Here is a 14480-nt window from a genome sequence, read left to right on the forward strand (position 1 = left end):
AGTCTTCAGCTCTGTTTGTTCCTTACCACCTCAAGCATTGAGTTTTGTGAACTTCGCTCACTTGGCTTTATTCTTATGATTTATATTGTAGCTAATCGTGTTGAGATTGCCCAATCTATTATTTGTTTTTTCTTATAGTATTTGACGACATAATTCATCTCCATCGACATCTCAAATATTGGTGACACCGAAATAGTCGGTGATTAAGTAAAATAGATACGAATATATATTTATTTTCACCTCACTTGCACTTTGGCACGTACAATAATGTTTCGTCTTAAAGATATATATTGTCCCTAGATGATTTGTTAACATATCCAATCATCCGTGTGGAATTTATGCTGAAGTGTTTGACATATACAATATCCCTGTCTCCTACTTGACTATTGAGTACTCAAAGAAGCTAGCTAGAAAGGTTCAGTCGGTAGGTTATTAAAGTAATAGAAAGTGCTTAGATATGATTATAAATCTCCTGCATGGTTACATTCAACCATATAATCATAGCTAAGTACTGCTTAAACTAGATGCTGTTTATACATTTGATAATTAATGCGATCCATCTTCACATACGTATTTAACACTTGTATATATCCTCCCCCTCCTAATCGCCAATTCAAGAAACTGAAGAAAGGGCTATCAGTGTGTCTGATAACATCCGGTGATATAAAATGTAAGAGGAGAATGCATACACTTACTGTAATATCTGTGGAAAGAGTTCATATCCACAAAATAAACCATTTCCATTCACCAAGAAACTAACTAAAATGTTTGCATAATCCATAATTAAAGATCGACATATAAAACTATGAAAATCAAGGTTGGGTTTTGAGGTTGACAACTCCGACACTACATGGTCCTTAGACCTCTCCCTTCCACGTTTAAGTACTACTACAGAGAGAAAATAAAATGCATAATTTATTTTCCTCCCTATGAAATTTAAACATCAGACCTCTCCTATACATATATATAAATCCTCAGTTAGCTCCTTGCTTACATAACAAGTCAGCAAAACCACCTTCCAATTACCCTTTACAAGTTGTTGTTGTACGTTGTTGTCATCATCTTCCTCATCTCTAATTCACTGGTTTTGGCTACCATTGTTGAGCTTCAACCCATAATTCTCCCACAAGTTATCTCCTTCACCCATCAAAAATGGAAAACATGTCTCGTTCACAACTGCAGCATTGCCTACGTTTGGATTAGTAGGAGGAGAGCCATTATCAACGCGTTCGTGATTATTCATTTGACAAGTAGCATAGACTCCTCCTTGACTACTATACAATGAGGAATTAGACTCATTGTTCCCAAAGAAACAAGAACTTGACCTTGAATTGTTCTCCTTCCTCTTCTTACTGAACAAGTCCTTGGAACACATCTTCCCACAGTTTATGCTCTCCCATTTCTCCTTGCACACCATTCCACTCCTTTCATACCCCAAACAACTCAGCTTCCCCGCTATCTCCTCCCACAGAATATCATCTGCACACCCACCTCTCTGATTAGTACTAAACCTCGACTCCATGCTTCCTCTTAACTGAACCAATCTGTTAACCTCGAATTCCGGCCATATCCGTTGCTCACTCACAATGTCCTCATGATCTTGCTCTGGTGTCGAAGAAGAAGTCTTTATTTCATGACTAGTACTACTTGCTGTTAATTTGTGCAATGCCTCCATCAGAGTTTTGTCCCTTGATTCAATCCATGCCCTCTCTTTAGCCCAAAACTGCTGCTCTCGTTCCACCCGGCCAGCCTCTTGTTTTCGCCACTCGTCCTCCCTCAACACCCTCTCCCTTTCTTTCTGTTCAAGCGTGCTCATCAGCTTCTCCAACCACTCCTCTTGCTTCTCCATCATCTTCCTCATTTGCACGTCGATGAACTCCTTTATCTTCACCTTCCATCCCCTCCTTTTCCTCACCCTCTTCATCTCAAGCATGTCGTCATCCATCGGGGCAATGGCACTGACGTTGTTGTCCTCCGAGGAAGAGGAGTCGTCGAAATCGGAAGAGTTTGAAACACTCTGAGTGGACTGATAAGTAGTAGCAGTAGTAGTATGTTGATGACTCGGTTGAGCTTGATAACGAAAAGTATTATTATTGTTATTCATATTATTATTATTACCGACGAATTGGGACTGATCTGGCGGAAGTGATGAGCCGGCAACGTTGTTGCTTGTTTCGCCATAGAGAGCTTCAAGCTGCCGAAAGAATCTATAATGCTTGCCATCTTGTCTTCCGGCCTTTCCTTCCTTTGTCTTCTTGTAATACTTGTACAAGTTTTCGAATTTTTCCCTGCATTTTTTTCCGCTTCTTTGATACCCATGTTCCTCACTCATGATCCTGCAACAAAAAATGGAAAGATTAAATCAATTATTAAGTGTCCGATCGTCTTTAAACAAATTAAGGAAAAGCAGAATGATTGGTTTGACAGTATTTGCTGGCAACCTAATTGAACTGCGAAGTGAATAATAAGCTTATGAAGAACTAAAGAAGTGGGCATGTGTGATTTGATGATGATGCTTAATTCTGTAATGATGATGCTGTGATGGATCCCCATGTGCTTAATATGTTTGGTAAGTGCATGTAGTATGACCATTCATATTTCAAAAGAAGAACGTAATTAAGGGGTGTCAAAAGGACATTAATTTCTTTATAGATCATGCCTTTTCTCATCAGAAGAAAACCAGTCGATTATTGGTACCCTAATTGCATCGAAGAAACCACCCATTACTTTAAAAGATGGCTACACATTTTCAGAATAGAAAACGAGTCAGTGACTCAGTGATACAATTCATTTTGCATAAATCAGTACTCATCAGCGTCATCACGACACTTCCAACTGCACTTCATAGTCTAGTCATTTTCTAATCTAACAAAAATGAAAGGGAGAAGAAGAGGAAGATGGAGATGAAGAATAATTTAAGTATTCAATTAGGGTACGCAAGTTTACCTAGAGACTTCGTCCCAGAGCGGTCCTTTTTGATTAGCTTCTTTGAACTTGTAATCGAGTCGTGATCGGATCTCCAGAAGCGTCAGAGTCTCTTGCCTCGGCCACCTTCCGGAGCCGGCATCACCGCCAAGACAGCCTGCGCCCTCTGCCTCCTGACAACCGCCGCCACTGAGAGAAGAAGTAGCCGCAACAGTATTATTAATACAAGCACCCCCACTACCACCACCGGCCGAATCAGCAGAACGAAACTCATGAAACCCCCGTGGCATGATGTCGTGGGTGGTCGGCAGCCGGCCCATCATCATGATCTCGTACGGATGTTGCTGGTGATGGTGATGATGATGATGATGATTGGCCGGAGCGAGGAGCTGAGGCCTGTGGTTGTGGCTGCTAGGGAAGAGCTCGGCGGGAGTCGGGATGGCCGGGAAGTGAGACCTACCGGTGCCGCTCATGAGCTGCCTGAGATCTCCTAAACCGTACTGGTCTTCCATTTCCATGGATATCAAAAGATCGAGAGAAAGTTTGAAAGTACTGAGTTAGTGAGAGAAAGGAGACTGAAATTGCAAAGGGTATTGTTGTTATAAGAGAGAATGAAAGGGAAAGAGAGAGCGGCAGAGTCGGATCGTGTCGTTCACGAAAATAGCTCGAATTTAAGCACAGGACAATGGTCCCATGCTCTTCTCTTGGTGACTCACTCACTCAGAGAGAGAGAGAGAGAGAGCTTTCTCTTGCTCTTTGAAAATGGCTCTCTCCCTTAGTGCCCTTGTTTTGTATATCACAGACACAGAGAGCTAGCGTGTAATTTGGAGTTTTTGGAGACGGAGATATTTAGCTAGCAGAAACGGGACCGGAATAGATTTACGTAGGTCTTCTTTGGGTTTATGTATCACCGACTCTCGTGAGTCTTGTACATAGCACTGTAGTAATAGTAACGGATCCAATCAAATCCCGACACGTGTGCGTTGAGAGTGGACTACAGTTCCTAGGATGGGAGTCGTTTGGGACTAACCGAGTCTCAGGGTCTCAGGCTCTCAGCTAATTGCAGAAACGGGGTGCCGTTAAGAGAGAAGCTGGAAATTAAACGGTTGTTGTCGTTTGTGAAGATCGATCTGGGAGAGGTGTTTAAGGTGGAATGAAGAGAAACTTGGAGCAGTGGAAAAGTGAAGGGAAGGGCATGAAGGAACAGTGGCGACTACCACTTGAGCTAGTGTGTATATTTGATCTCGATCTCTGCTTCTTTTTGTATTTTTTCAGGTGGCTAAAGACGGGCTCAGACCTCTCAGCTTTTGTGCCTCACTAATTAAAGCCTCTTTCTAGGCTTCCACTTCTGATTTTTCTTTGCCCTACCTCTTCATCATTCATATATACAATTGAACCCTACCTTCATGCATGATGCACCAACTAATTAATTAAGGAGGTGTTTTATGCCTCTTATTTATAATAATCCGTAATCTTAGAAAAATTATTTATAATACTTCATAGTATTCAGGTTCTACTGTTATAGAGTCTGAAATTATTGATTGAGTCCAATTGGTGACATAGTGCATGATTTACAATCTAAATTCCCTATTATTTGAAACTCTAATACTTACCATAGGATTTTCCAATATTGACATTTTAACATTATCGAAGAAAAGAAGGGATAATGAAGTGTTTTAATCCGTGGACGATAGATGACAAGTACAATATGTATGATTTAGAATAAACACGTATCTGTTATTACGCATCAGTTTCACTATATATAGCTCACGTACCCAGTCACAGTCACGTACATGTATTTTATTTATGATTTATATAATTTTTTTAATTTACAGATATGATGATATGCTTTATAGATAAAATCTTACAAATACATGCGGGGAAATAACCGCAACGAAACAAAATATTTAGACACAAATATTTTAACAGAACAATAAAAGAAAACAGGATACATATACGCATTTAGAATGAAATCAACCAAGTGAGGGGATATGGAAACATCGTTGCACGACACGCAATATCAATATTGAGGAGAGAGTTAAACCCCAACTCAATACTGAGAGAATTGGTGTCAACATGCATTGGCAATAGAAAACATAAGTTGTTACACTATGTGAACTACCCAATATTATGTGAACTAAGACTTGTTTTGATTCCAATTGCAACTTCTAAATCTCAATATACTTCAATTCTAGTGATTCAAAAGAAAGTTTCTATCATGAATTAGAATAAATTAGTTTTTTATATGAGGACTAATATATCTATTAGGGCAGAATACATTAAGTTTGCATTCTAAACTCTACTATAGCAAGAAGAATTTGATCTCTAAAATGGCGCCTAATATTAGTAATGTGTATGTTTTATTCCTACCGAACTCGGACTCGCCAATACTGCTTATTTATTATGTGACTTTTATTAGTCAGATCAATCGGAAACTAAGGTCATCTCCAACCTATAGGGCTATTTGTAGCTCATAAGCTACATTAAGGCACACTAAATCGATAATATTAATCGATGTGATATCAACAATTTCCAACTCAAATATTGTAGCCTTTTATTTTTTTTAATGTGTTAGTATCTTTTAATTTAGATATTATCATTTAATTACAATTTTACTTTTATAAATGATAAATTTAATAAATGTATCATGAAAAATATTAAAACTTAAAATTGTATTTCATAAAACTAAAATTACATGAAATTTAACTAATTTGAGTTTTTTTTAATCAACGACATATAGTCTCAAATATATAAAATCAAATATACGGTACACCATGAACACACTCTCGCCCATTTCTTAGGGCAACGTAATTGAGAGTGCACGACCTAATTAAGCAATCAGAGAATCCAGAAACCTAGACAAACTAATCACAGAACTAGATCTATGACGAAATCCGTTGCGGTCTTGCTCAAATAGTAACCAAAAACAAAAAACAAAAAAAAGCCCTATTAGCATCCGCCGGCTTATTCTTGAAACAAGAAACCCGAATTTGACCTCCAGACCAGGAATGATACGAATCCCAAATCTGCCAAACTCAGTTACCATGGTCCCAGATCTTGACCCAAAAGCCCAAACCAATGGGCCTTCACAAGGAGCCAGCAATACTCAGGACACCCACAGATTTGGGCACCCTAGACTTGCGGACCAAAGCAGCAATGTCCGTCACCGATGACGCACCCCTCCAGCGCACCACCAACTGCATGGCAAGCCCCTTAATCCTCAGCAAAGGCCACTAGCCTCTGCCCAACGACAACTGGAACCTTCTTACCGAGACCGGGCTCCGACGCAAGAGGACAACGCAGGTCTCGACGCACGCCACCATCCACCAACAAGAGCATGTCTCAGCCATCGTCGAGCCGCAAGCAAGGACCACCGTATCTCATTTTGGGACCAACTCAACCACCTACCTGTAGCCCACCACCATTGACGACCACTGGGATCCCAAACCCGGATCTAAGGCCCCCATCTTTGCTAGTTATCTGAGCCTTCGATGATGTCCCACAACGTCGCACCACGCCTCCATGCCACCCTGACGACTGGACAACCACCGACCAAGCAAAACAAGGTTGCTTTATCAAAAATCTGAAACACCTCTCCACAACAAGACGTGGGAGAGGGGTGTGACAACCAAAAGGTTGAAAGGAAGGGGTGCTCGAGGTTGGAAGACTCATTGGGCAGAAGAGACAGGCGGCACTGACGTGATCTACTAAAGACAGACGACAAAACTTGAGAGTTAGCCGTCGTAGATAGGAGAGAATGAGAGCTCTCATCTAGGGTTTTTTTTGCTACAAAATACTAGTAATCATCATCATTTGGTGTATCAGTAGACATTTCCGGATAATAGACATCATCGGATGACGAGAATAACTCACGTTGCCTATATTTTTGCATAGTCAAAAACTATTTGTTCTATTTTAAATGATTGTTATATTTGTCATTTTTATTTGTAATTTAGTTAAAAATTATTAGTTTTAATAAGTGATCATTATTATTTGTTTGTTCATTAAAAATATTAGTATTATATCGGTAGTGTTGTTGTATATTTAATGAGTTATTACACTATATAAAATACAAATTTAATTCAAGTTTAATGTTGTAGTATATTTCTCAACTGATAAAAATACAGTTTTTTTTCAAATAATAAAATATATATATTAACTAAATAATGTTATTATGTATTTATGAAATTATTCACCAAAACAATAATAAAAAATAGTTTTTAAGATATGGCCCACGTGTGTTAGTGTGCCACAAAAGTGTGTCAAAAATAACATGAAATGACTATTTTTAAATATTTCGGACTACTTCTATCATACTAACCCGTTAGTTAGAAACGAAGTCTGCCACAATAGCCCATAGATTTTTTTTTTAGAAGAATAATAGCTCATAAATTGGAGATGGCATGACAAACACATTCCGTTGGCCCGGCCTGGATGGATTTGAAATTATTGGATTAAGAATTATGTTTCTGAGTATATATATCCAGCTCCTGATCATCTCTGTTAAGTCGTACGTGGAGCCCTCTTAATCTGAATACACTGGACCATTATAGGTTGTAATTGTATCTGGAGAAGGCCATGTGATTACGTGCAGTAGATAGCGATGCGTGCAGTTTTACTGACATTATTTTGTGCACTACATACCTCCTTTATCATTTAATACGCCTCCAGTCTTTGTTCTTCTTCTCGTCGCTTTCATGGTTCAGTTTTTTTTGAGTCTCTAAGTACTTGCATTTCAGAGAGATGAACAATCATTAAGTCTAGGTTTAATAAGGATAAGCATCATTGGGGTTATAACCTAAGTAGCTACTGATGCTTAGATGGTTTTGATAGCGAGAATGCCAAATTGCTAATATCAGACTATGATAGATTATATCTCATGTTTGCCTAGGTATTCAATTGTTCTTTTGATGTTTCCCTCGAGGATTTATTCAATATATTATATGAGGATCCATTGCAAAGCAAGTGGAGGCAATTTTACGTCCTGAATCACTTTGGCAATAAAACGTACTGCTCAGTTTTCTGCAATTGATGTAGTCTTGAAAAAGTGGTTAACTTGGCCACTAGAAATGGACACATTGTTGGCCGACCGAAGGCAAACTGTTCATTCTTCCTGTCAATATCTCATGGGTGCCGCGCCAGATGTTTAAGAAATTGTATATCTAAAATTATGCAAATGGGCAAGCAACGCAAGTAGGCTGGCAACTAAGGTCGAGTACGTTTCATATATACGGTAGACAGGAGCAATTGTTGGCATGTGAGATTCATAGTATTGTTTGATAAATATGGATTAGACGGTGCTCAAAATTGCATTTGCTGGTCCTTTCCTTTTCTGTTCTTTATAATCTTCAACGTACATTGACTAGGAACTCTGGTACGTATAGAGAGTTATGATTTCATTTTCTCGTAAAAAAACAGAGGATATCTAAATTACTGGACAATTTCTTAGCTAGTTGTTAACTTATCATGTCATGTGAGTGATTATTCTATGCAACCGGGACAATACGTGACACTGTCATGTGGTGTACTCAATCAATCATATTATTTTATAGTGTGGTAAACATGCACGCGATTAAATGAAAAAATATTATTTAAATATGAGTAACCAATTATAAATAAATATAATAAATAAATAAATAAATTACATTAAAGAGATACGCACGTAAATTATGTACTGAGTAAATATAATAATTTTTTCACGTTGCTTTATCGAGAATAATTGATGGATTAGTTTAAAGAAGCTAATACGGTGTGTAAGAAACTAAGAACTGAGAACAAGCTGTTGGATGAAAGACTCTTGAGTCTCGATCTAAGAAAACATATTTACTAGAAATAATGTGTGTTTTGCCAAACTTGTTAACGGCGTATGCATGACACAGTACGTCAAAAGATTACGTTAACGAATGAAATAATAGAAGGAAAGGTCTGGGCACGTAGTCTACACTCTACAGAGACGAATCTCAGTACTGTTTTCGTGTGTCTGAGTTTTCACAGTGATTCTGAGCCTGAAGACTCAGAAGACTCAGAACTCTCTCTGATAGCTTGCTTTTCAAGCAGAGGACCAGCAGAACGTTCCATCCATGCATGCTTTGTATACTATAATATAACTCACATAAACACACACAGATATATATATATATATATATAAATATACGTGTGTATATCTATGCTAGCTAACCTTATGCTATTAGTCTATTACACTTCATCGCGTACTGCATCGCTCGTGTGAGCTCTGGAGCAGGCATGGCCCATGAACCACGGCGATCAGGTGCCCTGCAGTAACCGAGCCCCTACCCTAGCCGGCCGGCCGGCCGGCCGGTCCTCTCTCTCTCTCTCTCTCTCTCTCTCTCTCTCTCCATAGCCTTCGAGAACTGAATGATTGGGTGTGTCTGGACAAAGACGCTGCGGGGCCCAGACCCATTGTAGCTGGCAATCACGTCGCCTTGATGGACGGACGGGATTGATGGACGGAGATGATGACATTTCAGAGAGAAAGAGAGACAAACATAAAAGGGCCATGCAGGACTGACTAGACCGACTTTGGGGGTAGCAATTAGCAAAGCTGCACAGCAAAAGCCATAGCATGGGATTATCCAACTTGTGAGTGCAGGTCTCAGAAAGGAGATGAGCCCCAAATCACGAAAGTCGTCCTTCTTTTCTCTTCCCTTCTTATTCATAGTTTCATATACACCACCAATGCCACTCTCCTTTATCTTTCTTTTCTGCAGATTTGATTACTCAGGACTTCAATCTATAAAACCATTCATGCATGTCAACTACAGATACATATGTTCCTAGCTAGCTTGGCCTGTAAATCTGTGATTCAAAATCTCGAGCAAGCTAGCTCAAATTTGAACGGAGGATTGTAGTCCTGTGGTTGTAGCAGAGTCCTAGCTAGCTTAGATCTACAAGTGTTTCTATTTCTCTTGCGCTCTTTGTCACATCAATCATCAGGCTCTGTAGGCCTTAAACTGCTTACTAATTTAGAAAATTAAATTATTTTCAGAACTGTGTCGGCCCTTATTGTGGTCAATAAAACTGACATTACCGTACAGCCTCGGTTTCAGTAAATTATCATTAAATAATATATATATATATATGGTACATTCTCTTCTCCTCAATGCATTAAAGCTATTTACTCAATGCATTAAAGCAAAAATGAAACTAAAATTTCTTCCCCTGGTAATATGCAGACCTCGTATTTCTATGCATAGCGTGCATGCTTTTCGCAGAAGAAAAGATTTCATCTTAAACGAGTCTTTCTTTTGCTTCTTATTCGATAAAACTTATAGATGCATGCACTTATGCACATCATCATCAATACATGATCGATGATCTTTATCACCTTCCATTACAATTTAGTTTCAGAAGCTTTATTTCAGTCTTAAGTTGAAAGTCCTCGATCCAATCTCATCCCAACAATGGATCCTCGGTGGCCAAATATATATCTAATTGATGTAAAATACCAGAAATCTGGTAAATAAATAAATAAATAAATATCCTCATAAACAACATGATTCCACGAGAGACTAAATCAAGTAATAAACTATGTCGAAGTTTTATTTTTTAACCTCCTGTTATACGATTTGCATGTGTACATTGTATATGATCAATACCGAACATAAATGAAGATGGTGAAGAGACCAGGAATAAGTCTATGAATAAAAAGTACAAGATATGATGCAGAGTTGTATACATGTACAGTAATATACTAAATTAGGTGATCGAGAGTGCCGTTCATAGCCAACATTATGTTGAAAACATGGTTATGAATAAAAGAGACGGAGGAACTTCGCTTGTGGTAATTAACTAGCTAGATTTGTTCACTTCTATAATTATCGGTCACGATTAATAATGATAATGTGCATGCATTTTACATCTCTTGGTATAATGATAATCAATTAACATCAACCCAACCTATCTAATTAGAATGGAATGCCAACTATCTTGCATACAAAACGAGGTCTCAATCTCGCATTGGACTGATTGGAGTAGCTATAGTACGAAAAATCCACCACATATATTAGCAGACTGTAAAGCTAGTTAGTTCATCCAACTAAACCACCTCCAATGACTGAAACTCGAGTTCATTACTGTGCTAGAAGATCTGATTCAACAAAATCAAATGTGGGGACGAGCTTGATGATAGCATTGGGACCCCAAATGCATGATAATGAAAGCTCTTGATATATAATTAAGAAGATGAATAATTACGGTAAGAAAAAAGGGCTCGATAATGTGACATTTATGAACAAAGATAGGTTCTTATAAGAGGAGGAGCATTGGATAAGTCTAATTGCTGGTCTGAAAACATAAAGAGGGTAAGATTTTCCAACCAATTAGGCCTTGATTTTTGCTTGGTGGTGGCTAAAAGTTGTCTAATTGGTATGTGGGAGTGAGTTGTCACCCTAAAAGAGAGCTTAACCATGATGAAGAACAAAGAAAGCTGAAGGCCAAGTTTAAGTATTGATTAAAGGACTATCTTTATATTGGCAAAAGTATCTTTGCTTTGGATCATAAAGTCCCATCGAATAGAGACAATTAGAGTCTTTAATTGTTAGAGAGACAGCAGGATTGCCTTGTAGTTCATGTGTTTGAATAGTCGCAAGGCTTGTGATTTTCGTCTACGATGCACTGTTCAAATGGCTGCCACAGAGTCACAGACTTCAGTTGAGCCCAAGTATGTGTAGTACGTTGTCTACTTGTCTGGGCTTTGATTTGTTCATCAATTGTAAAGTCATCCTGACTCCTGAGCTACTGTTTCTTAATTCAATGCCTCATTATCATCAGAGGATTCAGAGCTTAAGTCGTATCTATTTGAAATCTCGATTCAAGCAGCCACAACTTTGTAACGAGGTTCTCAAGAATATACGACTAGCGTGTTCAAATGAAGGAGGTGCGGAGTATCGTAAGGTAAATGTATGTAGTTGCACAATCAAAGTCCGATATACTCTCATTTTTTTCGCTGGCGGAGAGACAACAGTGAAGATGCCTACGTACATGTTATGATGTCTAGTCGAAATTGGTCCGATCACGTTAAATAGTGTAAACTCGCTGGAAGCTAAGGCTTCGGCAAGAACAAAGGCCGCTAAACCATGACGCTACAATTTTCTCAACACGTATGTGTTTTTTGTCAACCCCTATATGTTTCTTGATGCCGTTAAACATGTATGTATGATGTATCTATATATATGGAGTGAAAATATATTTGTCAAACCTCAAACACGTACTAAACTTTTCAGACAGTTGATTATATATTGCATTGCAGTACGTGTAAACTACGTATCAAAGCAGACCAGCAACTCTTTTTCAATTTATGCATCATCGCTTATATCACTTTACAGATCAAATCCTGGAAGAAGCCCAGATTAACATAATCTCATCGATCTCTTCCTCTCTGCACACAGCAATGTCTTTTTCAGAGAGGAGAGAGGACAGAGACGTTCATGGTCTAGTGGTGCGAGGCAGAATCCACAAGTTACTCTTACATCACACAGTCTTATTCATCAGCATCACATACTCTTAGTGCACGTTTGGGATCCATGATTATTTTGGGTCACTCTGATATTAATACTTGGGCTACTCATATTTGAGTAGGCTTACCTAGCACTAGGTTGAACCATGTTTGGTGAGCAGTACAAGCTAAGTAGGATTGATACTAGTTCATGAGATATGATACAGTCAGAATAATGCAAGAACAACTAAGAGAGACACACACATAAGAATAAGAGTCAGAGTGAACCTCTAGTTAATAGGTTGTTCTGAGTAAAGAGTCAGACGGAACCAAGCATCAATTCAATTGTACCATGCAAGCAAAAGAAGAGGCAAGATCTAACCTTAATCAAACACAGGTCTTCCTTAAAGCAAGAAATTGAACTAGGGCTGTAAATTAATCGGTCCCGGTTCTTGACGGAACCGTTGGAACCGAACCATTTAAGAGTAGTTCAGTTTGGTTCCTACCCAAAAAATTGGATATATGTAGTAGAACTGAACCGTTTATGTGCAGTTCAGTTCGGTTCTAAGAGTAAAAACACATAGGAACCGTTAAATATTAAATGTAATAAAAAGTTGAATACTAAACGTTAGATTATACTACATCACTATCTAGTAAATGAAGTAGTGAACCTTGAACCCTAGCGAGTAGCCACTTTCGCAACTGAGCAGCTCTTGGCCTCTCGTAAACTATTTGTCCCAAAATCCGAACCTCTTTCGAGTCTGTCAGCCCTCCGCTGCCTCCACCTCCCTCATCCCCTTCCTTTCCTCCAGCTCTCCCTCTCTTCCACCTCTGACTAGGGCTCGTCAATGGGCCGGTTATTTTCACAAATAAGAAAATCCAAGCCCGCCCACTTAAAGCTGGTCTTGCGGGCTTTTGCGGACCGGGCCTTGCAGGCTTGTATTAGAAAAAACACAATACTTTTATTTAAGGGTTTGAAACAATAAAAGAATTATTAGAAAACATTATAAAAAAAGTCTTAAATAAATTATAGTTTCGAAATATTGTCGATCGACACCGATAAATGTGATCAATATATATATTTAGGGACCCTGTAAAAATTTCGTTTGTTTTGAACATGGTTTGACCAACCGTACCTACGGTAAAAAAAAGGCGTTTTGACATAATAAAACCTCATTAACCGGGACTTTGCCAAATGAGTTTTCTTCTTGCGACCATGCACGATTGGTGACAAAAATTAGATGATTTCAAATATGTAAACAACTTTCGGTATTTGCATTTTGGTAATGGGCATTCCCTTATGGCATATTAGTGGTGTTTTTGGTTTACCTGAAATTTTGACGGTCAAACGAGATCCGAATTAAATGAAATTTTTACAGGGTCACTAAATATATATACCGATCACATCGGCTGGTGTCGATTGATCCCGAGAAGTTTCATTCATATAGTCGCTTCATAATGTGATAGTTTTATTATAAACCTAATATAAAGGTTATAATACATTAGTGGACACTTAAGGTGATTGACAATTCAGTTCGAAATATAGTCGATCGACACCAATAGCTGTGATAAGTAGATATATTTAGGGACCCCGTATTAATTTCGTCCGTTTTGGGACATGGTTTGCCCGTATTAAACAAAAAAAGAGGTGTTTTCACATATTGAAACCTCATTGACCGGGCTTTGCCAAATGAGTTTATTCAGTGCGACCGAGCGCGATAGGTAACAAAAATTAGGTGATTTTTAGATATGCTAACGTCTTTTGGCGTTCGCATCTTTGTAATGGGTCCTCCCTTAGGGCATATTAGTGGTGTTTTCGGTTTACCAAAAATTCCGACGGTCAAATAAGGTCCGAATTTGATGAAATTTTTATAGTGTCACTAAATATATATACCGATCAGATTGGATAGTGTCGATTAATCCCGAGAAGTTTCATTTATATAGTCATTTCATAATGCGATAATTTTATTTTAAACCTAGTATAAAGGTTATGATACATTAATTGACACTTCGGCGATCGACAACACCAGTTCTAAATATAGTCGATCGACACCAGCAGATGTGATCGGTACATATATTTAGGGACCCCGTAAAAATTTCG

General features: G+C 38.4%; 1 protein-coding gene across 1 annotated transcript; it reads right to left on the minus strand.

Moving 5' to 3' along the window:
* Positions 1-948: 948 nt before the first annotated feature.
* Positions 949-3701, minus strand: LOC126797721 (trihelix transcription factor PTL). The gene is made up of 2 exons (XM_050524424.1): positions 2947-3701; positions 949-2336 (listed from the first exon to the last, which is right to left on the minus strand). The coding sequence occupies exons 1-2, from the start codon at positions 3441-3443 to the stop codon at positions 1079-1081; spliced, it is 1755 nt and encodes a 584-aa protein (XP_050380381.1). The 5' UTR covers positions 3444-3701; the 3' UTR covers positions 949-1078.
* Between the last annotated feature and the right edge of the window lie 10779 nt (positions 3702-14480).

This window comes from Argentina anserina, chromosome 6 (assembly GCF_933775445.1).
Source record: "Argentina anserina chromosome 6, drPotAnse1.1, whole genome shotgun sequence".
Lineage (NCBI taxonomy): Eukaryota > Viridiplantae > Streptophyta > Magnoliopsida > Rosales > Rosaceae > Argentina > Argentina anserina.

Bases quoted from the DNA above. Each gene is read 5' to 3' on its own strand.
- LOC126797721 (XM_050524424.1), bottom strand. From the start codon at position 3,443: ATGGAAATGGAAGACCAGTACGGTTTAGGAGATCTCAGGCAGCTCATG. The intron at 2,337-2,946 runs GTAAACTTGCGT...TTTTTGTTGCAG, and splicing joins CTCTGGGACGAAGTCTCTAG to GATCATGAGTGAGGAACATG.